Source organism: Oncorhynchus nerka, linkage group LG23 (genome assembly GCF_034236695.1).
Source record: "Oncorhynchus nerka isolate Pitt River linkage group LG23, Oner_Uvic_2.0, whole genome shotgun sequence".
Taxonomy (NCBI): domain Eukaryota; kingdom Metazoa; phylum Chordata; class Actinopteri; order Salmoniformes; family Salmonidae; genus Oncorhynchus; species Oncorhynchus nerka.
The window spans coordinates 9,620,813-9,645,477 of record NC_088418.1 but is presented as its reverse complement, the minus strand read 5'-3'; the positions used below and the strand labels follow the sequence as shown (position 1 = coordinate 9,645,477).

The 24,665-nt window shown below is 45.2% G+C and overlaps 2 protein-coding genes across 2 annotated transcripts; one reads left to right on the top strand and one right to left on the bottom strand.

Annotated features, from left to right (window-relative positions):
- Positions 1-1,251: 1,251 nt before the first annotated feature.
- On the bottom strand, positions 1,252-5,709 carry zgc:65997 (uncharacterized protein LOC794398 homolog). The gene is made up of 3 exons (XM_029628702.2): positions 5,351-5,709; positions 4,747-4,924; positions 1,252-1,930 (listed from the first exon to the last, which is right to left on the bottom strand). Exons 1-3 carry the CDS (start codon positions 5,672-5,674, stop codon positions 1,644-1,646), a joined length of 789 nt encoding a protein of 262 aa, XP_029484562.1. The 5' UTR covers positions 5,675-5,709; the 3' UTR covers positions 1,252-1,643.
- An 11,385-nt stretch (positions 5,710-17,094) lies between these two features.
- On the top strand, positions 17,095-22,271 carry LOC115106145 (5-hydroxytryptamine receptor 7-like). The gene is made up of 2 exons (XM_029628700.2): positions 17,095-17,627; positions 20,818-22,271. The coding sequence occupies exons 1-2, from the start codon at positions 17,095-17,097 to the stop codon at positions 21,617-21,619; spliced, it is 1,335 nt and encodes a 444-aa protein (XP_029484560.1). The 3' UTR covers positions 21,620-22,271.
- Positions 22,272-24,665: the final 2,394 nt, after the last annotated feature.

The following is a 24,665-nucleotide window of genomic DNA, read 5'->3' as shown; positions in this document are numbered from 1 at the left end:
ACCCCTTATACAGTCTCCATTATATACTTCCGTTTATTTTTTACAACTGGTGGGGGGCGGGACTTTCAGAGAGTCTTGTGAGGCCTGTGGACATTCTAGAGTCTCACCTTTCCACAGAGGGGACAAATTAGTGTGTAGCCCAAACTGTTGGGACACTACAGACAGAGGTTGGCAGATCGCCGACTTCAGAAGAGTCTCCTGACACTTGTGGAGGTCGTAGATCAAAACGGAGAACATCATCGTGTTCTTGACAGTCTCGTCTTTCTGTAGCAAGGTCATATTAATGTTAAACAATAAACCTTTTTCGTGAGAAGACCGATTTTCGGGATGCCTACTGGTCTGACAAACACTGCTCTAACTCTGTCTTTCACTGCAGATAGGGCTCATCTCTAGCTTGAACTGACTGATTTTTTAATGAGGATTTTTTATTATGCTAATTTAATTTTCACGGGGATGTGGACATTGAGTCCACTTTTTTTTTTTAAAGCTATAATGACCCTCGACCTATATGCACACCAGTGTGTGATAATCGGATTTCTCTGTCTGCACTATGTAACAAGTGCCTGAAAGAATATTATTTGCGTCTGCTGAAATCAAAAAGGTTTGTTTTTACTCTAATCAAACACGTTCACCCTAGGAGAGATTTTATCCTTGTCTTGTCCATGTCCGTAATCTTTGAGGGATTTACACTACCGTTCAAAAGTTTGGGGTCACTTACAAACGTACATACTTACAGCTACAATAGTCATTTAGAACATTAACAAGGTCTACACTTTATTTCTGATCAATTTGATGTTATTGTAATGGACAAAAAAAGTGCTTTTCTATCAAAAACAAAGACATTTCTTAGTGACCCCAAACTTTTGAACGGTAGTGTACATGTCCACCAGTGTGTGCTGTTTCTGTCGTATTTGCATCACAAATGTCTTGTGAATGAGACTCATTAAGCATGTAGCCTATGAGGATTGGAGTATCAAATAGGCTTTGGTGTGTAGAGTAGGCTTTCACCTGGGAAACTGAATTGTGACATGTGTTGGGAGAATCTGGAATATTAATACCATCTAGTGGCCAGAAGCATGAAGTAGTAGAGATACCTTAGAACAACTGACCTGCTCTTTTATATTTGGAACAAGTAGGATATGTTGTCTTTGATGTTCAATTTACCCTCAGAACCAGCAGCTCCTGAACAAACTCACAGAACTAAAGAAAGAAGCTATTCCAAAGTGTCACCTTTTCAATAAGATTTGACAGTTACTCTTTAACATTTATCTTTATTGCTTTCGTTGTTTCAAAACAAACAAAAAAAAGCCCCAAACTTTTCATGCTCTATTTGAAGGAAGGTGTCTGTTTTAACTGTCACTCTTTTACCAACAATCTTACACAGATAATTCCATTTTAATATGAGTAAAACAAGAACACTAAAGTATCTATTTTCTCATGCCAGCTTCTAGGACACAATATACCACCATCATTCATCGAAAGCCCCATACGCAGAAACTCATTATTTTTGGTACAGTTTATTTTGATTTTTAAAATTTAACCTTTATTTAACAGTTGGTACAGTCGGTCAGAATATAAGATAAAACCTGAGTTGACTGAGGTTGGTAAGCTTTGTCGAGGAATATGTGTAGTGTTGTTATTTTTCACCAGGGCAGTTCTGAACCATTCCAGTTGTATGCTTTCCCCGTTTTGTCAATATTCAGGCTATCTATAATGCTCATGAGGCAGTGCACGGAGTGGCTCGTGCTGAAGAGCTTGTCCTTGGGCACATTCTTGTGATAGGGACGAGACAAATCTGTATTCACTGTGCCGGGATGCATGGACACACACACCACTCTGGGTCTGCTCCTCCCCAGTTCAATGGACAGGTTCCGCGTGGCCATGTTGAGTGCTGCTTTGGACATCCTATAGCTGTACCACCCGCCAAGACCTAGATGGACAGACAGAGTTCATGCTGAAATGGTTCGACTTACAAGTTGAATGACCACGCCCATATGCAGGTCACATAATGCCCCCTCGCTTTTAAATGTATAGACTGCTTAATGTGTGAATGTGTAACCACAAACTTAAGTCGATAAAAATGTCAAATTATATTAGCCTACATCAGTGCATTCTATTTGAAATAGTCCAATTTGAAAGTCAAATAGACGCCCTTAGACACTTGATCATTCATAAGGATGAGTCATAAGGAAAAGGAGGACCGAGCACGCCCCCATTCCCATCGATGGGGCTGTAGTGGAGCAGGTTGAGAGCTTCAAGTTCCAAGACAGCACACAAAGACAGTCATGAAGAGAGCAAGACAAAACCTATTCCCCCTCAGGAGACTGAAAAGATTTGGCATGGGGCCTCAGATCCTCAAAAGGTTTTACAGCTGCACTATCGAGAGCATCCTGACGGGTTGCATAACTGCCTGGTATGGGAACTGCTCGGCCTCTGACCGCAAGGCACTACAGAGTGTAGTGCGTACGGCCAAGTACATCACCGGGGCCAAGCTTCCTGCCATCCAGGACCTCTATACCAGGCGGTGTCAGAGGAAGGCCCTAAAAATGGTCAAAGACTCCAGCCACCCTAGACATAGACTGTTGTCTCTGCTACCGCACGGCAAGCAGTACCGGAGCACCAAGTCTAGGTCCAAGAGGCTTCTTAACAGCTTCTACCCCCAAGCCATAAGACTCATGAACAGCTAATCAAATGGCTACACAGACTATTTGCATTGTCCCTCCCCCTCTTCTACGCTGTTGCTACTCTCTGTTATTATCTATGCATAGCCACTTTAATAACTCTACCTATATGTACATAATTACCTCAACACCGGTGCCCCCCGCACATTGACACATTGACTCTGTACCGGTACCCCCTGTATATAGCCTCCACATAGACTCTGTACCGGTACCCCCTGTATATAGCCTCCACATAGACTCTGTACCGGTACCCCCTGTATATAGCCTCCACATTGACTCTGTACCGGTACCCCCTGTATATAGCCTCCACATAGACTCTGTACCGGTACCCCCTGTATATAGCCTCCACATTGACTCTGTACCGGTACCCCCTGTATATAGCCTCCACATAGACTCTGTACCGGTACCCCCTGTATATAGCCTCCACATTGACTCTGTACCGGTACCCCTGTATATAGCCTCCACATGGACACTGTACCGGTACACCCTGTATATAGTCTCCACATTGACTCTGCACCGGTACCCCCTGTATATAGCCTCCACATTGACTCTGTACCGGTACCCCCTGTATATAGCCCCACTCTTGTTATTTACTGCTGCTCTTTAATTCATTTGTTATTCTTATCTCTTACTTCTTTAGGGAGTGTCTTAAAACTGCATTGTTAGTTAAGGGCTTGTAAGTAAGCATTTCACGGTAAGGTCTGCATTGTTAGTTAAGGGCTTGTAAGTAAGCATTTCACGGTAAGGTCTGCATTGTTAGTTAAGGGCTTGTAAGTAAGCATTTCACGGTAAGGTCTGCATTGTTAGTTAAGGGCTTGTAAGTAAGCATTTCACGGTAAGGTCTACATTGTTAGTTAAGGGCTTGTAAGTAAGCATTTCACGGTAAGGTCTGCATTGTTAGTTAAGGGCTTGTAAGTAAGCATTTCACGGTAAGGTCTGCATTGTTAGTTAAGGGCTTGTAAGTAAGTATTTCACGGTACGGTCTGCATTGTTAGTTAAGGGCTTGTAAGTAAGCATTTCACGGTAAGGTCTGCATTGTTAGTTAAGGGCTTGTAAGTAAGCATTTCACGGTAAGGTCTGCATTGTTAGTTAAGGGCTTGTAAGTAAGCATTTCACGGTAAGGTCTGCATTGTTAGTTAAGGGCTTGTAAGTAAGTATTTCACGGTAAGGTCTGCATTGTTAGTTAAGGGCTTGTAAGTAAGTATTTCACGGTAAGGTCTGCATTGTTAGTTAAGGGCTTGTAAGTAAGCATTTCACGGTAAGGTCTGCATTGTTAGTTAAGGGCTTGTAAGTAAGCATTTCACGGTAAGGTCTGCATTGTTAGTTAAGGGCTTGTAAGTAAGCATTTCACTGTGAGGTCTACATTGTTAGTTAAGGGCTTGTAAGTAAGCATTTCACGGTAAGGTCTACATTGTTAGTTAAGGGCTTGTAAGTAAGCATTTCACTGTGAGGTCTACATTGTTAGTTAAGGGCTTGTAAGTAAGCATTTCACTGTGAGGTCTACATTGTTAGTTAAGGGCTTGTAAGTAAGCATTTCACGGTAAGGTCTACATTGTTAGTTAAGGGCTTGTAAGTAAGCATTTCACTGTGAGGTCTACATTGTTAGTTAAGGGCTTTGTTAGTTAAGGGCTAAGCATTTCACTGTGAGGTCTGCATTGTTAGTTAAGGGCTTGTAAGTAAGTATTTCACGGTAAGGTCTGCATTGTTAGTTAAGGGCTTGTAAAGTAAGTATTTCACGGTAAGGTCTGCATTGTTAGTTAAGGGCTTGTAAAGTAAGTATTTCACGGTAAGGTCTACATTGTTAGTTAAGGGCTTGTAAAGTAAGCATTTCACTGTGAGGTTGTTATTAATTGATCGAATTGTTAAAATATTAAACAAATCAAATACAAATGAAAAATGTAATGTAATTTGTCACGACAGGTAGACCTGTTGTATTCGGAGCATGTGACAAATAACATTTAGATTTTCCATTTTTTATTTGTTTAATATTTTAACAATTCGATCAACTAAGATGATTCTATGATTGATGGGATTGACTTCCAAAAATGATACATATGATGCCTACCGTTATCACCAATGGATCCCACTTTTGCAGTGATGTTGACAATGATCCCACTATGCCGTTTGGTTTTCTCTGGCGGCTGCTGGCCAAATGCACCACTACCCTTCTGCAATAGCGGAGCGAAGTACTTGGCCATCACCAATGGTCCCACAGTGTTTGTTGTCAATGTTGAGATTATTCCCTAAAAACACAACAATGAATGAGTCTGACATTTGAAAAAAAAAACACTAGTTTTAGTATACAGTTGAGGGATGGGGCTAGGGAAAAAATGTATCACCTCTCAAATCCATAGACATTATTCTCAATATAAGGACTGGCAGTCCATGACATCCACATGATAGTTTTAACCATGTTGTGAAGAATGTTGAATGACATTGTTTACAATCAATAAGTAAATATAGTACGGGTTCTGAGGGGCTATTAAAGTTGTAACATTTTCATCAAGAAAATAACTGTCATTGATTTCACATTCTCAAAAATGTATTTACCAATATAGCCCAGCTATTAACCAATCACAGATGTAGCTTTAACTGTTCAACGAGCCGTTTGCTTTACTTTTCACTAGTTCCATCACTGATCGTCGTATGACTCGATTTAGCTAGCTTACCTGTGCAGAAACATCCTTCAGGCTGGTCTCACCTTTGCCAGAGGGATGAAGCATCGCTGAGGAGTTGATGATCAGGTCAACTTTGCCGAATACCTTTTTAACATGTTCAGCCGCGCGTTGGATATCATCTTCTCTGTTTACGTCCAATTTCAGAACGGTCATTTTCCCCGGATGTTGCGCAACTAAGCTCATCAACTCCGCGGCATTGTCCGGATTTCTGCATGTCGCGATCAATGCTCCTGGGGCTTTGTTTATTAAGATATTTCTGCAAAATTCGAGTCCCAGACCCCTACTCGCACCCTGTACCAGTGCTATGGCAGCCATGACAAGACGTGAATGCGACGAAGCCACAGCAACGCCCTCTGTGGGTCGTAGAGAAATCAACTTACACAACCCAAAGTTATTTTGTTTTGTAACAAACACTCAGTCTAGCTAGACTGAGCGCCTTTCTGTTAGCGATGTCATGTCAACTCTCTGCCATTAATTTGAATAGCAAACATATCACTGGTGAATTAATGAGATCTAGGCCCTGTGTGACCTTAACATTCTATACCCTTCTAATATCACGAAACTGTATTCCATATAGTCAATGTTAACACAACCATTAAATGAAAAATCCACCCAAAACCACTAAATCCCTTTAATTTACAGTGTTCAATAACAATAATATGTGAGAACAATATTTTTTTGTGAACAAATGTTTCATTTAGGAGTTAGAATAAGGTTGGTATCAACATGGAAAATCATTGTGGAAATCTGTTACAGGTCAAGTCGACTACAACATCCACAATGCAATGGGCTGGCTGGCTAGCAGACACATTAATACCAAAGACAATATCAGCATGTAACGTAGCTCGTTAGATTTAAACTGTCCTAAACAAACTGCACTATTCATTTAGGCGTATACAATCTCACCATGTTCAACCTGCAGATTGAGTTTGACGTTCGCAACGGCAGATATACTTTTGAGGAGATAGGAAACGTTGTATAAATACTTTTGAGGAGATAGGAGACGTTGTCTATTTTACGTCAATGGGCCGCACGGTGCATTCTGGGCGATCCTGGGACAACTCTCCTTGAAGGAGTGAACGGGAGTCTTTTGGGCGCTAGCTCAAAAACCCCAACATAAGCACACATTTCGCCAACAAGAAGTACAAATATAATTAACTTGCTAACTGAGGTATCGTATAGCTTAGAAATCGTGAGAAAACGTATTTGCGAGAAGAATTAGGCACGTTTCTCGACATATACACTGACTTTGAGAAGGGATTGGGTGACGACTAGTTTAGCAACCGCGTGACGCACCATGACAACGTCAACCCAATTGGTCAACAGTCTGCTGGGTAGCGCGTTACAATTCTAAATATGCATGGGATTCTTATCTCCTTTCTATAATATCTCTGGCATCTGCACCATGCAATGCGCACTGGACTAAAGAGGCAGCCAAATATACTCCTTTCTGTGTTTGCGATGCGCGCAAATTAGTGGAGGAACAAGGTGGAGTTCTTATAGAACGCCATCAAAAAAAAGTATCTATTTACATTTTTTTTTATTTTACTAGGCAAGTCAGTTAAGAACAAATTCTTATTTTCAATGACGGCCTAGGAACAGTGGGTTGTTCAGGGGCAGAACGACAGATTTGTACCTTGTCAGCTCGGGGGTTTGAACTTGCAACCTTCCGGTTACTAGTCCAACGCTCTAACCACTAGGCTACCCTGCCGCCCCATGTTGCTTATGAGTGCATTTAACATTACTTTTGGAATACAATTGGATTTTAAGGCGCGTATGAATGTCCTGTTTAATATAATGTTTCGTCATCATACACTTTAAACATCTTAAAAGTAGATTTCCACCAAAATGTAGATTTCCGCCTAAATCAAATGAAATGCTATTGGTCACATACACACATTTAGCAGATGTTATTGCGAGTGTATCGAAATGCTTGTGAAACTAGATCAAACAGTGCAGTAGTATCTAACAATTCATAACAATACACACACATCTAAAAGTAAAACAATGTCATTAAGAAATATATCAATATTAGAACGAGCAATGTAGGAGTGGCATTGACTAAAATACAGTAGATTATAATACAGTATGTAAATTATTATTTAAGTGACTAGTGTTCCATTATTAATGTGACCAGTGATTCCATGTCTATGTATATAGAGCAGCAGCCTCTAAGGTGCAGGGTTGAGTAACCAGGTAGAACCGGCTAGTGATGGCTATTTAACAGTCTGATGGCTTTGAGAAATAAGTTGTTTTTCACTCTCTCGGTTCCAGCTTTGAAGCACCTGTACTGACCTCGCCTTCTGCATGATTAGACTGGTTAGACTGTAAACTCTCCTTCCAGACTCACATTAAGCATCTCCAATCCAAAATGAAATCTAGAATTGGCTTCCTACATTGCAACAAAGCATCCTTCACTCATGCTGTCAAACATACCCTCGTAAAACTGACCATCCTACCGATCCTCGACTTCGGTGATGTCATCTATAAAATAGCCTCCAACACTCTACTCAACAAACTGGATGCAGTCTATCACAGTGCCATCCGTTTTGTCACCAAAGCCCCATACACTACCCACCATTGCGACCTGTACGCTCTCGTTGGTTGGCCCTCGCTTCATACTCGTCGCCAAACCCACTGGCTCCAGGTCATCTATAAGTCTTTGTTAGGTAAAGCCCCACTTAACTCAGTTCACTGGTCACCATAGCAGCACCCACTTGTAGCACACGCTCCAGCAAGCAAAATCTCTGAAGCTGGAGACTCATCTCCCTCACTAGCTTTAAGTACCAGCTGTCAGAGCAGCTCACAGATCACTGCACCTGTACATAGCCCATCTATCTACCTACCTCATCCCCATACAGTATTTATTTATTTATCTTGCTCCTTTGCACCCCAGTATCTCTACTTGCACATTCATCTTCTGCACATCTACCATTCCAGTGTTTAATTTCTAAATTGTAATTACTTCGCCACCACTGCCTATTTATTGCCTTAACTCCATTATCTTACCTCATTTGCACTCACTGTATATAGACTTTTTCTATTGTATTATTGATTGTATGTTTGTTTATTCCATGTGTAACTCTGTGTTGTTGAATGTGTCGAACTGCTATGCTTTATCTTGGCCAGGTCGCAGTTGCAAATGAGAACTTGTTCTCAACTAGCCTACCTGGTTAAATAAAGGTGAAATAAAATGATAGCATGGTGAACAGGCCGTGGCTCGGGTGGTTGATGTCCTTGATGATCTATTTGGCCTTCCTGTGACATTGGGTGCTGTAGGTGTCCTGGAGGGCAGGCAGTGTGCCCCCGGTGATGCGTTGGGCAGACCGCACCACCCTCTGGTAAGCCCTGCGCTCGCGGGCTGTACAGTTGCCATACCAAGCAGTGATACAGCCCGACAGGATGCTCTCAGTGGTGCATCTGTAAACGTTTTAGGGTTTTAGTGGCCAAGCCACATTTCTTCAGCCTCCTGAGGTTGAAGAGGCACTGTTGCGCCTTCTTCACCACACTGTCTGTGTGGGTGGACCATTTTAGATCGTCAGTGATGTGTACGCCGAGGAACTTGAAGCTTTCCACCTTCTCCTCTACTGTCCCGTCGATGTGGATAGGGGGGTGCTCCCCCTGCTTTTTCCTGAAGTCCACGATCAGCTCATATTGTTGACGTTGAGGGAGAGGTTATTTTCCTGGTACCACTCCCAGGGCCCTCACCTCCTCCCCATAGCCTGTCTCGTCATTGTTGGTAATCAGGCCTACTACTGTTGTGTTGTCGGCAAACTTGATGATTGAGTTGGAGGCGTGTGTGGCCACTCGGTCATGGGTGAACAGGGAGTACCGGAGGGGGCTGAGCACGCACCCTTGTGGCGCCCCTGTGTTGAGGATCAGTGAAGTGGAGTTGATGGTTCCTACCTTCACCACCTGGGGGGGTGGCCCGTCAGGAATTCCAGGACCCAGTTTCACAGGACGGGGTTCAGACCAAGGGCCCAAAGCTTAATGATGAGCTTGGAGGGTACTATGGTGTTGAAGGCTGAGCTATAGTCAATGAACAGCATTCTTACATAGGTAAGGCATTCTTGTCAGGTAAGGTAGGGGTGATATGATCCTTAACTAGCCTCTCAAAGCACTTCATGATGACAGAAGTGAGTGCTATGGGACGATGGTAATTTAGTTCAGTTACCTTTGCTTTCCTGGGTACAGGAACGATGGTGGACATCTTGAAGCATGTGGGGACAGCAGACTGGGCTAGGGAGAGATTTAATATGTTGGTAAACACTCCAGCCAGCTGGTCTGCGCATGCTCTGAGGACATGGCTAGGGGCGGCAGCGTAGCCTAGTGGTTAGAGTGTTGGACTAGCAACCAAAAGGTTCCAAGTTCAAATCCCCGAGCTGACAAGGTACAAATCTGTTGTTCTGCCGTCTGGGCCGGCAGCCTTGTGAGGGTTAATGGCTTACGTCAGCCACGGAAAACAAGATCCCACAGTCCTTGGGAGAGCACCACGCATGCTCTGAGGACATGGCTAGGGGTGGCAGCGTTGTGGGCCGGCAGCCTTGTGAGGGTTAATGGCTTGCGTCAGCCACAAAACAAGATCCCACAGTCCTTGGGAGAGCACCACGCATGCTCTGAGGACATGGCGGCAGCGTAGCCTGTGTTGTCCTTAAAGTGGGCAAAGAAGGTGTTTTCCCTTTGGAATCCATGATTGTCTGTAGACCCTGCCACATACCAGTCATTCCAGTTTTTTTGTTTGTTTAAAAAAAAAACGATTTTCGTTTAGTTTTGAATATATCAAAACTATGAAATAACACATATGGAATCATGTAGTAACCAAAAAAAAGTGTTAAACAAATCAAAATGTGTTTTATTTTTGAGATTATTCAAAGTAGCCACCCTTTGCCTTGATGACAGCTTTGCACACTCTTGGCATTCCCTCAACCAGCTCATGATGTAGTCACCTGGAATGCATTTCAATTAACAGGTGTCTTGTTAAAAGTTAATTTGTGGAATTGCTTTCATTCTAATTAATGCATTTGAGCTAATCAGTTTTGTTGTAACATGGTAGGGGTGATATACAGAAGATAGCCCTATTTGGTAAAAGACCAAGTCCATATTATGTCAAGAACAGATCAAATAAGCAAAGAGAAATGACAGTCCATCATTACTTTAAGACATGAAGGTCAGTCAATACAGAACATTTCAAAAACTCTGAACGTTTTTTCAAGAGCAGTCACAACAACCATCAAACGCTATGATGAAACTGGCTCTCATGAAGACCGCCACAGGAAAGGAAGACCCAGAGTTACCTCTGCTGCAGTTCAGTAGAGTTAACTGCACCTCAGATTGCAGCCCAAATAACTGCTTCACAGAGTTCAAGTAACAAACACATCTCAACATCAACTGTTCAGAGGGGACTGTGTGAATCAGGCCTTCATGGTCGAATTGCTGCAAAGAAACCACTACTAAAGGACATCAATAATGAGAAGAGACTTGCTTGGGCCAAGAAACACGAGCAATGGACATTAGACAGGTTGGAAATCTGTCCTTTGGTTTGATAAGTCCAAATTTGAGATGTTTGGTTCCAACCGCTCTGTCTTTGTGAGACGCAGAGTAGGTGAACGGATGATCTCCGCATGTGTGGTTCCCACTGTGCAGCATGGAGGAGGAGGTGTGATGGTTTGGGGGTGCTTTGCTGGTGACACTGTCTTTGATTGATTTAGAATTCAAGACACACTTAACCAGCATGGCTACCACAGCGATACACCATCCCATCTGGTCTGCACTTAGTGGGACTTTCATTTGTTTTTCAACAGGACAATGACCCAACACATCTCCAGGCTGTGTAAGGACTATTTGACCAAGAAGGAGAGTGATGGAGTGCTGCATCAGATGACATGGCCTCCACAATCATCCGACCTCAACCCAATTTGGATGGTTTGGGATAAGTTGGACCGCAGAGTGAAGGAAAAGCAGCCAACAAGTGCACAGCATATGTGGGAACTCCTTCAAGGCTGTTGGAAAAGCATTCCAGGTGAAGCTGGTTGAGATAATACCAAGCTGTCATCAAGGCAAAGGGTGGCTACTATGAAGAATCTAAAATATAACACATTTTGATTTGTTAACACTTTTTTGGTTACTACATGATTCCATGTGTTATTTCATCGTTCTGATGTATTCACTATTATTCTACAATGTAGAAGATAGTAAAAATAAAGAAAAACCTTTGTTGGTGAGTACAAACTTTTGACTGGTACTGTACTGTATAATCTTAGCAACTGTTCAAGCAAGAATCAAAATATCATTGTAAGTGTCTGAGAACCCCAACAAGGAATTTTGTTTAGAAGTAATAAAAACGTTAATCTAGATTATGTTGAATGGGCGCAGATGACGATGACTTTCTTACTGCCGCCGAGAGTATAGGAAAAATGTGCTAGACACTCCGTTAAATGACACATTTCTCAAGGTAGGAATATCGCAAAAAATATCAATGGCTCATTCAAGAGAAGACATTCTCCTGCGTTATGACATCTGCCAGTATTAGAATCTGACATGTATGATAGAAGTTTTAACGATTTAAAAAGCATATTCCTATTAACATCCAATGTAGTGAGAGAGACTTTATCACAGTGCTACGTCATACCGGCCGGATCTCTGCCTGCTTGAACGCCAGTAACTCAGATACACATGAAAACATGAAATGACCCAGGGAATCGATAGAACATCAGTCAGAGATGCACAAAAAACAATATAATATTCAAATTGGGTGAACCTTTCCTTTAAACTACGGTTCTTTAGCCTAATTAAAAGCAAATTATAATTTTTTTTAATGTAAAACACGTTATAATGTTTTACAGTAAAATAACATTAAATGTATATCCTATTATTGTGTGGGGATTTTTTTTTCTCCATTTAAAACTTCTGTGTCAACAGATTTTTTTGTGTAGCCCTACTGTTCAAACTGGTGAAACTTGACACCATAGCAAGGTCCGATGTAACACTGTGTAAGGGTCCTACGTAACAATGTTACAATTCATATCTCGTCACTTGGCTTCTTATTTGGGAAGATGCTCTGCTCTGCAGACCCAGCCAACACAGGAGTGATTATAGTGTATTAAAATCGAAGATGATGGTTGGTTTGATTTCATTAGTGTCTTCAAAATTATCCTCAAGTTAAAGATTTTTAGAGTTGATCACAGCTTTGCCACGAGGACAAATACTGATATCCAATTAGACCACATGATGGCGCTATGTAATATACTGTTCTCAACCAAAACTGTTCTGCTGAATGGTCCATGGTCACTGCCTATATCTGGTGATAATCTCCTAAATCAGTGGTTCCCAAACTTTTTATAGTCCCGTACCCCTTCAAACATTCAACGTCCAGCTGCGTACCCCCTCTAGCATCAGGGTCAGCTGTACCCCCTCTAGCACCAGGGTCAGCTGTACCCCATCTAGCACCAGGGTCATCTGTACCCCCTCTAGCACCAGGGTCACCTGTACCCCCTCTAGCACCAGAGTCAGCTGTACCCCCTCTAGCACCAGGGTCAGCTGTACCCCCTCTAGCACCAGGGTCAGCTGTACCCCCTCTAGCCCCAGGGTCAGCTGTACCCCCTCTAGCACCAGGGTCATCTGTACCCCCTCTAGCACCAGGGTCAGCTGTACCCCCTCTAGCACCAGGGTCAGCTGTACCCCCTCTAGCACCAGGGTCAGCTGTACCCCCTCTAGCCCCAGGGTCAGCTGTACCCCTCTGCACCAGGGTCAGCTGTACCCCTCTAGCCCCAGGGTCATCTGTACCCCCTTTAGCACCAGGGTCAGCTGTACCCCTCTAGCACCAGGGTCAGCTGTACCCCATCTAGCACCAGGGTCATCTGTACCCCTCTAGCACCAGGGTCACCTGTACCCCCTCTAGCACCAGAGTCAGCTGTACCCCCTCTAGCACCAGGGTCAGCTGTACCCCCTCTAGCACCAGGGTCAGCTGTACCCCCTCTAGCCCCAGGGTCAGCTGTACCCCCTCTAGCACCAGGGTCATCTGTACCCCCTCTAGCACCAGGGTCAGCTGTACCCCCTCTAGCACCAGGGTCAGCTGTACCCCCTCTAGCACCAGGGTCAGCTGTACCCCCTCTAGCCCCAGGGTCAGCTGTACCCCCTCTAGCACCAGGGTCAGCTGTACCCCCTCTAGCCCCAGGGTCATCTGTACCCCCTTTAGCACCAGGGTCAGCTGTACCCCCTCTAGCACCAGGGTCAGCTGTACCCCATCTAGCTCCAGGGTCAGCTGTACCCCATCTAGCTCCAGGGTCAGCTGTACCCCATCTAGCTCCAGGGTCAGCTGTACCCCATCTAGCTCCAGGGTCAGCTGTACCCCATCTAGCTCCAGGGTCAGCTGTACCCCCTCTAGCTCCAGGGTCAGCTGTACCCCCTCTAGCTCCAGGGTCAGCTGTACCTCATCTAGCTCCAGGGTCAGCTGTACCCCATCTAGCTCCAGGGTCAGCACATTCTCAAATGTTGTTTTTTGCCATCATGTTAAGCCTGCCACACACACACTATACAATACATTTACTAAACATAAGAATGAGTGTGAGTTTTTGTCACAACCCAGCTCGTGGGAAGTAACAAAGAGCTCTTATAGGACCAGGGCACAAATAATAATATAATAATAATCAGTAATTTTGCTCTTTATTTAACCATCTTACATATAAAACCTTATTTGTTCATCGAAAATAGTGAATAACTCACCACAGGTTAATGCAAAGAGTGTGTTTGAAAGGATGCACATAACTCTGCAATGTGGGTTGTATTGGAGAGAGTCTCAATCTTAAATCATTTCAAATCAATCAAATCAAATCAAATTTTATTTGTCACATACACATGGTTAGCAGATGTTAATGCGAGTGTAGCGAAATGCTTGCTTCCACACACAGTCTGGTCCTGTATTTAGTTTTCATGCTAGTGAGGGCCGAGAATCCACTCTCACATAGGTATGTGGTTGCAAAGGGCATCAGTGTCTTAACAGCGCGATTTGCCAAGGCAGGATACTCTGAGCGCAGCCCAATCCAGAAATCTGGCAGTGGCTTCTGATTAAATTAAATTTTCACAGAACCGCTTGTTGCAATTTGATGAGGCTCTCTTGTTCAGATATCGGTAAGTGTCAGATATCGGTAAGTGGAATGGAGGCAGGGCATGAAAGGGATAATGAATCCAGTTGTTTGAGTCATCCGTTTCGGGAAAGTACCTGCGTAATTGACACCCAACTCACTCAGGTGCTTCGCTTTTAACATTGTCCGTAAGCTTGAGTTCATTTGCACACAAAAAAAATCATACAATGATGGAAAGACCTGTGTGTTGTTCTTGTTAATGCAGACAGAGAAGAGCTCCAACTTATTAAACATAGCCTCAATTTTGTCCCACACATGTAATATAGTTACGGAGAGTCCCTGTGTAACAGTACTCTTCTTGCGTTGTGTACAATCAGTCATCGACACGAACTCCAACTTGTAGCACCAGTCATGGAGCTTTATTCTGATAGAAACAGCACAAAATGGCACGTCATGCAATGCACGGCTCACCATCCAACTCTGCACTCACGCACTGTACAAAATATACGACCCCCCCACCCCCACCAGACACAGTAAGTTGCTAGCTAGTATTAGCTGGAATACTCCACAACAAAATGCACAACAAATATTCACCAAAAAAACGCTGCATCTTGTGTGTGATGTTCGAATAACATTTACAGACAAATTGATATAAATTGTACATTTAAATCATCACTTGGGAGTATAAAAATCACTTTTGACATACAGTACTTTGCAACCAACAACTTACCGCTGGTTTGGTGCTTGTTCACTGGGACGATTTTAACTGGAACATCCCCCCTCGTAAGCAAGCTACGCAAACCAGCCAATAAGATGCCATGTTGAGTAGGGGAAGGCAAGACAAAACTAAAACCAAAAACCCCATTGGCTTAACAATAAAGTGGCAAGGGGAATCACCAATATAACCCTGTTACACCTGTAATCCTAGATTCAAGTCATTCAGACGAGAAAAAACATCACCCAGATAGGCCAGTCGTGTGAGAAACTTGTCATCATGCATGTGTTGAGTCAAATAAAAATTATGGTCAGTAAAGAAAACTTTAAACTCGTCTCTCAATTCAAAATAATGTGCCAATACTTTGCCCCTTGATAACCAGCGGACTTCTGAATGTTGTAAACGCTTTACATGGTTACACGAGAGTTCAGGGGCCTTGCTTTAAAAAAGTTAACCATTTTCACTGTAGTGTCCAAAACGTTTTTCAAACTGTCAAACTTGCTGCTCTTGTCAGCAAGAGCCTCCCAGTGGATGCTGCAGTGTACCCAAGTGGTGTCAGGAGCAACTGCTTGCACGTGCGTTAACCCTCCACTGTGTCTCCCTGTCATGGCTTCTCCGACATCAGTACAGATACCAACATAAGCAGCAGCTACGTTTGGCTACATACGGACCTTTAGTGGAATTCCCGCGAGAGAGTAACGGTTAATGTGATTGGATGTTAATTATTTGACTAGGTTACCTGCATTTGACATTGTGTCATTATTTCGCTGAACACTAGATGGTTTAGTTGTATTGTTGGCAGTGAAACGAGGCTACTCAGGCGAGAGAGAAAAAAAACTCAACCAAATGTATAGCCCTGTTGTAAATTATAAATGGAATGTTTATCAGTTAGAATATGACATCCACCCTGCATGTCTCAACCGATGTCGGGCACGACAGAAAAACATCAGATGGTCTCAAATAGGGTTTAAGCTACATTTGCGAATATGAAAAAAATAACTGCGTTTGCGCGTTTTTTAGATAGGCCTAATTGACGTTTTAAGGTTAAAAAAAGAATACAATAAGTACATGTTTTTTTTAAAGGTGGAGTTTTCAAAATAAGTCAACTTTGAACACATTTATCTGTTGAATGTTTTGCCATAAAAACAAGTCACCACTTCTACAATGGGCACATGTGTATGGAAGGTTTGGTTCAAATGAAAAGGGGTGCTGTCAAAAAGTGATCCGAATTCAAATGGACGTGTACATACCATGGCCTCACGGGCTCCATCCTACTTCTGACACCAACGTAGCGATTATATGCGAACAGCGACAGTGTAACGCCGGGGGTCTCGATCCAGGGTCTCCCAGAACCCAGACCTGCTAACCACGACAGCTCCAATAAGTTGCTACAGTAGGCTATATATGCATTTCTTGTGGCCATGTTGCAGCCTACACATTTATTAGGCCTACTTTGAAACTCTATTAAAGCCAATAAAATGAGGTATTTGGATACAGTTCCCCGTGTCTCCATGCGTAATTGTCCGTGGCCGCATTGGATTGGTTGACTATTCAGACAATGACATATTTATTTAATGTCTTGAATAAATCATTGATAGATTTGAAATGGTTTTAAATATATTTGCTAGTACTCCAATATTCCGGGTGTTTCGGGTGTCATTTGTTACCCAGATATAATTGCGCTGACATGCCCCCAGGAGCTGTTATTTCTAGGTGGCGTCCAGAGGTGCGAGATGTCCGCAGAAACATTTTCTATACATTTTTCCGCCGTGCGTTTTGAGTAATGTCCATAAAATAGAGCGTGTTTCTGACTTGGTTACTATGAATGTGCGCTCTGGGCGGACGATGCAGATGAGTCATTTACATCACACATGCCCACATGCACGTCTGTGGGTAGGAATTTTTCGGGGTTGCATGTTCATGGATAAAAACCAACCAGCATGGTCGTGGATACAAATGGAACTTTCAACCACAGCAACATGAGATCTTACGCGACAGAGAGAGCGGAAGAGCCTGGCGCAACTAACATGATTTCGGAGGCGCTCGTTCCACACTTGCTGAAGATTGTGCAAGAGGCGGCGGAGGCGGTGTCCCCCACTTCGCAGTGTTCAACTCTGCTGATGGAGAACAGCACCCGGTGCGGGGAACAAATTCGGAACTACGACAAGGTGGAGAAAGTATTTATTGGAGCGATCCTCACCACGCTCACGCTGTTTACTATCTGCGGGAACTTGCTGGTGGTGATTTCGGTGTGCTTCGTGAAAAAGTTACGGCAGCCGTCCAACTATCTGATAGTGTCTCTGGCGGTTGCCGATCTTTCGATCGCGCTGGCAGTTATGCCGTTTGTCAGTATAACGGACCTTATTGGGGGGCAATGGGTTTTTGGCCGAGTCTTCTGTAATGTTTTTATTGCCATGGACGTGATGTGTTGCACTGCATCTATAATGACGCTGTGCGTAATTAGCATAGACAGGTAAGTGCCTTTTCAACTCCTATTTCCCAGTGATTGACGGACTGAAATTAGGTGCCGGCGTTGTGCCGAAAATCTCCCCCATGACAGAATCCCACCCCTTCTAATTTCCTTAATTTTGTTGCCTAGAGTCAAATACTTTGTGGCACACATCCGAGTCAAATAGGATAGGCAACTGAAATGAATAATTCATGCATGTGTGTTATATTAAACATAGAGGAGGGAGTAAAATGTTGGCAAGCAATAAACATTTCAGAACAACTATGTCACTGGACGCCCCCGGGTGCGGGCCGGTGCTGAAGGGGGGCGCCGTATTGAAACAAATAGCCAAACCGAAAACTGTAGGTTAAATGTAGGTTAAACTGACAACGGAGTGAAGAGCAGAAATCTCAACTAGCAAGCAAGTAGCAGCAATGAAGAATGGGGGGGTTCTGTCAGGGGAAGATTTTCGGGCGAACACCGGTACTCATTTTGGTGCCAGTACTGTTTATATTTAGGTGCAGGAGCTCCGCAATACCTTTGAAATAATATTCTATAAGAGGAACAGGATCTCAAGCAGTAGAACATTTGAAGTGCCGGTACTCAGCTCCAGCTCTGGTGAAGCACACTGCTATTACCTACATAGAAGGACAAGTGTATTGTTTGTGTTGTTTGACAAGGTTATTAAATCCGTTTGGTTATGCTTGTTAATTGTTAATTGCATTTCATTTGTTAAATAAAAATTGTGGTTTGTGTTTTGTGCACACATAGGCTACTTGATGAAATTGTGTGTTAATATTCCCATACGGGTAGTGCACCAATTGGTCAACTAAATTAAACATATATATTCAAAAAATCTATGATATATATTTACATAGTAAATTGAGTGGGTAACACTTTCCCCTCCAGAACTATATTTTCCCCCTGCAGCTGGATCTAGCCCTTTATTTCCCTGCTGCTCCTTCTACTCTGTCTCTCTGCTGCTCCCTCTACTCTGTCTCTCTGCTGCTCCCTCTACTCTGTCTCTGCTGCTCCCTCTACTCTGTCTCCCTGCTGCTCCCTCTACTCTGTCTCTCTGCTGCTCCCTCTACTCTGTCTCTGCTGCTCCCTCTACTCTGTCTCTCTGCTGCTCCCTCTACTCTGTCTCTCTGCTGCTCCCTCTACTCTGTCTCTGCTGCTCCCTCTACTCTGTCTCTCTGCTGATCCCTCTACTCTGTCCCTGCTGCTCCCTCTACTCTGTCTCTCTGCTGCTCCCTCTACTCTGTCTCTCTGCTGCTCCCTCTACTCTGTCTCTCTGCTGCTCCCTCTACTCTGTCTCTGCTGCTCCCTCTACTCTGTCTCTCTGCTGCTCCCTCTACTCTGTCTCTCTGCTGCTCCCTCTACTCTGTCTCTCTGCTGCTCCCTCTACTCTGTCTCTGCTGCTCCCTCTACTCTGTCTCTCTGCTGCTCCCTCTACTCTGTCTCTCTGCTGCTCCCTCTACTCTGTCTCTGCTGCTCCTCTACTCTGTCTCTCTGCTGATCCCTCTACTCTGTCCCTGCTGCTCCCTCTACTCTGTCTCTCTGCTGCTCCTCTACTCTGTCTCTCTGCTGCTCCTCTACTCTGTCTCTCTGCTGCTCCCTCTACTCTGTCTCTGCTGCTCCCTCTACTCTGTCTCTCTGCTGCTCCCTCTACTCTGTCTCTCTGCTGCTCCCTCTACTCTGTCCCTGCTGCTCCCTCTACTCTGTCTCTCTGCTGCTCCCTCTACTCTGTCTCTCTGCTGCTCCCTCTACTCTGTCTCTCTGCTGCTCCCTCTACTCTGTCCCTGCTGCTCCCTCTACTCTGTCTCTCTGCTGCTCCCTCTACTCTGTCTCTCTGCTGCTCCCTCTACTCTGTCTCTGCTGCTCCCTCTACTCTGTCTCCCTGCTGCTCCCTCTACTCTGTCTCTCTGCTGCTCCCTCTACTCTGTCTCTGCTGCTCCCTCTACTCTGTCTCTCTGCTGCTCCCTCTACTCTGTCCCTGCTGCTCCCTCTACTCTGTCTCTCTGCTGCTCCCTCTACTCTGTCTCTCTGCTGCTCCCTCTACTCTGTCTCTCTGCTGCTCCCTCTACTCTGTCTCTCTGCTGCTCCCTCTACTCTGTCCCTGCTGCTCCCTCTACTCTGTCTCTCTGCTGCTCCCTCTACTCTGTCTCTGCTGCTCCTCTACTCTGTCTCCCTGCTGCTCCCTCTACTCTGTCTCTCTGCTGCTCCCTCTACTCTGTCTCTGCTGCTCCCTCTACTCTGTCTCTCTGCTGCTCCCTCTACTCTGTCTCTGCTGCTCCCTCTACGCTGTCTCTGCTGCTCCCTCTACTCTGTCTCCCTGCTGCTCCCTCTACTCTGTCCCTGCTGCTCCCTCTACTCTGTCTCTGCTGCTCCCTCTACTCTGTCTCTGCTGCTCCCTCTACTCTGTCTCTGCTGCTCCCTCTACTCTGTCTCTGCTGCTCCCTCTACTCTGTCTCTGCTGCTCCCTCTACTCTGTCTCTCTGCTGCTCCCTCTACTCTGTCTCTGCTGCTCCTCTACTCTGTCTCTCTGCTGCTCCCTCTACTCTGTCTCTCTGCTGCTCCCTCTACTCTGTCTCTGCTGCTCCCTCTACTCTGTCTCTCTGCTGCTCCTTCTACTCTGTCTCTCTGCTGCTCCCTCTACTCTGTCTCTGCTGCTCCTTCTACTCTGTCTCTCTGCTGCTCCCTCTACTCTGTCTCTCTGCTGCTCCCTCTACTCTGTCTCTGCTGCTCCCTCTACTCTGTCTCTCTGCTGCTCCCTCTACTCTGTCTCTCTGCTGCTCCCTCTACTCTGTCCCTGCTGCTCCCTCTACTCTGTCTCTCTGCTGCTCCCTCTACTCTGTCTCTGCTGCTCCCTCTACTCTGTCTCTCTGCTGCTCCCTCTACTCTGTCTCTCTGCTGCTCCCTCTACTCTGTCTCCCTGCTTCTGCTCCTATCCTGTTGTAATAATAGTAACTGAAGCTTGTAAGGAGTTTAGAATTCCATTCTCAAAAGTATAGCCCAGCTGTAGTAGGCTACATTATAATAACATTGTTATACAGTATCTTATTATAATCGCTATAGTTCATTTGGGGTGAATAACTTCCCAGTGTTTGTTTTCTGTTCCTGTAATATATTTACAGTAGTATGTTCTGTATGTATAAACAGTTTATGTTTAGCAGCTAATTAATGATATGTATTTTTTGTTGTTTGTTCTGAGGTACCTGGGCATAACCAAGCCTCTGACCTACCCTATGAGGCAGAATGGCTGTTGCATGGCCAAGATGGTGGTGTCCGTGTGGCTCCTGTCCGCCTCCATCACCTTGCCCCCCCTCTTCGGCTGGGCCCAGAACGTAAACGACAACAAGGTGTGTCTGATCAGCCAGGACTTTGGTTACACCATCTACTCCACCTCAGTGGCGTTCTACATCCCCGTATCCGTCATGCTCATTATGTACTACCGCATCTACCGCGCCGCCAAGCTCAGCGCCGCCAAGCACACCATCACGGGCTTCCCGCGGGTCGGGGAGGAGGCGCGGGGGGGAGAGGAGGCCATGGAGGAACAGGAGGAGGAAGAGGACAGCGTGGACTGTGTGTCGGCCGCTCTGAGGCTCCACAGGGAGGTGGAGGAGTGCACGCGATTCTCCCGGCTCGTGAGGAGCAACCGGAGGAACATGTCCATCTTCAAGCGGGAGCAGAAGGCAGCAGCCACCCTGGGGATCGTGGTAGGAGCCTTCAGTGTCTGCTGGATGCCTTTCTTCTTACTGTCCACGGCCAGACCCTTCATCTGCAGGGCGGACTGCCCTAGCTGTGTGCCCTTGTGGGTGGAGAGGACCCTGTTGTGGCTGGGCTATGCCAACTCCCTCCTCAACCCTTTCATCTACGCCTTCTTCAACAGGGACCTGAGGACCACCTACAGCAACCTGCTGCGCTGTCGTTATCGCAACATCAACCGCAAGCTGTCCGCCGTCGGGATGCACCAGGCCCTCAAACTGGTTGAAAAGACTCACTCTGTTATCTAAATGTGACCATGGTATTGTTGTTGTGGTATTGTGGCAGCTGCTATCTAACTGATGTTATTGTTGTGGTTTTGTGGGAGTTGCCATCTAACTGGTGTTATTGTTGTGGTTTTGTGGGAGTTGCCATCTAACTGGTGTTATTGTTGTGGTTTTGTGGGAGTTGCCATCTAAATGGTGTTATTGTTGTGGTTTTGTGGGAGTTGCCATCTAAATGGTGTTATTGTTGTGGTTTTGTGGGAGTTGCCCTGTGTTGTGGGTTGGTCCCTGTGTTGTGGGTTGGTCCCTGTGTTGTGGGTTGGTCCCTGTGTTGTGGGTTGGTCCCTGTGTTGTGGGTTGGTCCCTGTGTTGTGGGTTGGTCCCTGTGTTGTGGGTTGGTCCCTGTGTTGTGGGTTGGTGTTGTGGGTTGGTCCCTGTGTTGTGGGTTGGTCCCTGTGTTGTGGGTTGGTCCCTGTGTTGTGGGTTGGTCCCTGTGTTGTGGGTTGGTCCCTGTGTTGTGGGTTGGTGTTGTGGGTTGGTCCCTGTGTTGTGGGTTGGTCCCTGTGTTGTGGGTTGGTCCCTGTGTTGTGGGTTGGTCCCTGTGTTGTGGGTTGGTCCCTGTGTTGTGGGTTGGTCCCTGTGTTGTGGGTTGGTCCCTGTGTTGTGGGTTGGGCCCATTGTTGTGGGTTGGTCCCTGTGTTGTGGGTTGGTCCCTGTGTTGTGGGTTGGGCCCTGTGTTGTGGGTTGGTCCCTGTGTTGTGGGTTGGTCCCTGTGTTGTGGGTTGGTCCCTGTGTTGTGGGTTGGGCCCTGTGTTGTGGGTTGGTCCCTGTGTTGTGGGTTGGTCCCTGTGTTGTGGGTTGGTCCCTGTGTTGTGGGTTGGTCCCTGTGTTGTGGGTTGGTCCCTGTGTTGTGGGTTGGTCCCTGTGTTGTGGGTTGGTCCCTGTGTTGTGGGTTGGTCCCTGTGTTGTGGGTTGGTCCCTGTGTTGTGGGTTGGTCTTTGTGCCGTATTAACGTGGAACTCTCTGCGCCTGATTCTTCCTCACACACCTGGTCCCGCCTGGAGAGTCATCCTCCTGTAGGTTTTAACTCCAACCCTGTTCCTGGAGAGTCATCCTCCTGTAGGTTTTCACTCCAACCCTGTTCCTGGAGAGTCATCCTCCTGTAGGTTTTAACTCCAACCCTGTTCCTGGAGAGAGACCCTCCTGTAGGTTTTAACTCCAACCCTGTTCCTGGAGAGATACCCTCCTGTAGGTTTTAACTCCAACCCTGTTCCTGGAGAGATACCCTCCTGTAGGTTTTAACTCCAACCCTGTTCCTGGAGAGAGACCCTCCTGTAGGTTTTAACTCTAACCCTGTTACTGGAGGGTAACCCTCCTGTAGGTTTTCGCTCCAACCATAATCTAGCCACCTGATTGTAATAATTAGCTGGTTGAAAAGTTGAATCAGGTTAGTTACAACTGGGGTTGGAGTTAAAAACCTACAGCTCTCCAGGATCTTTGTTGGAGAGCCCTGGTACGGTATTGGAGAGGTCTGATTATAAAACAAATATGAAACAATCTTTCCATCTGAATGTGAGTCCATGGTCACTGGCTTTGTGTCCGTGACTTTATGGTTTCTTCCCCTGGGCTTTTCCCAGTTGTGCTATTTGTGATGATGTCTCACGGCAATCAATTATGGTTAGCTGTTGCATGGAACAAAACATTTTCTGTACAGAATGTCACTGTAACAATGGTGTGGCTCTGCCAACAATCAACTATGGGGTGTTGCATTTTCCTTCTTTTTTTTCACCTTTATTTAACCAGGTAGGCTAGTTGAGAACACCTTTATTTAACCAGGTAGGCCAGTTGAGAACACCTTTATTTAACCAGGTAGGCTAGTTGAGAACACCTTTATTTAACCAGGTAGGCTAGTTGAGAACACCTTTATTTAACCAGGTTAGGCCAGTTGAGAACAAGTTCTCATTTACAACTGCGACCTGGCCAAGATAAAGCAAAGCAGTGCGTCACAAACAACAACACAGAGTCACACATGGAATAAACAAACATACAATCAATAATACAGTAGATTAGTATATATACAGCATGTGCAAATGAGGTAGGATAAGGGAGGTAAGGCAATAAATAGACCATAGTGGTGAAATAATTACAATTTAGCAATTAAACACTGGAGTGGTAGATGTGCAGAAGATGAACGTGCAAGTAGAGATACTGGGGTGCAAAGGAGCAAAATAAAAAATAAAAATAACAGTATGGGGATGAGGTACTTGGATGGGCTACTTACAGATGGGCTATGTACAGGTGCAGTGATCTGTGAGCTGCTCTGACAGCTGTGCTTAAAGCTAGTGAGGGAGATATGAGTCTCCAGCTTCAGTGATTTTTGCAGTTCGTTCCAGTCATTGGCAGCAGAAAACTGGAAGGAGAGGCGGCCAAAGGAGGATTTGGCTTTGGGGGTGACCAGTGAAATATACCTGCTGGAGCGCGTGCTACAGGTGGGTGCTGCTATGGTGACCAAAGAGCTGAGACAAGGCGGGGCTTTACTTAGCAAAGACTTATAGATGACCTGGAGCCAGTGGGTTTGAATATGAAGCGAGGGCCAGCCAACGAGAGCATACAGGTCGCAGTGGTGGGTAGTATATGAGGCTTTGGTGACAAAACAGATGGCACTGTGATAGACTGCATCCAATTTGTTGAGTAGAGTGTTGGAGGCTATTTTGTAAATGACGTCGCCGAAGTCGAGGATCGGTAGGATGGTCAGTTTTACAAGGGTATGTTTGGCAGCATGAGTGAAGGAGGCTTTGTTGCGAAATAGGAAGCCGATTCTAGATTTAATTTTGGAATGGAGATCCTTAATGTGAGTCTGGAGTTTACAGTCTAGCCAGACACCTAGGTATTTTTAGTTGTCCACATATTCTAAGTCATAACCGTTCAGAGTAGTGATGCTAGTCGGGGGGGCAGGTGCGGGCAGCGATCGGTTGAAGAGCATGCATTTAGTTTTACTTGCATTTAAGAGCAGATGGAGGTCACGGAAGGAGAGTTGTATGGCATTGAAGTTCATATGGAGGTTTGTTAACAC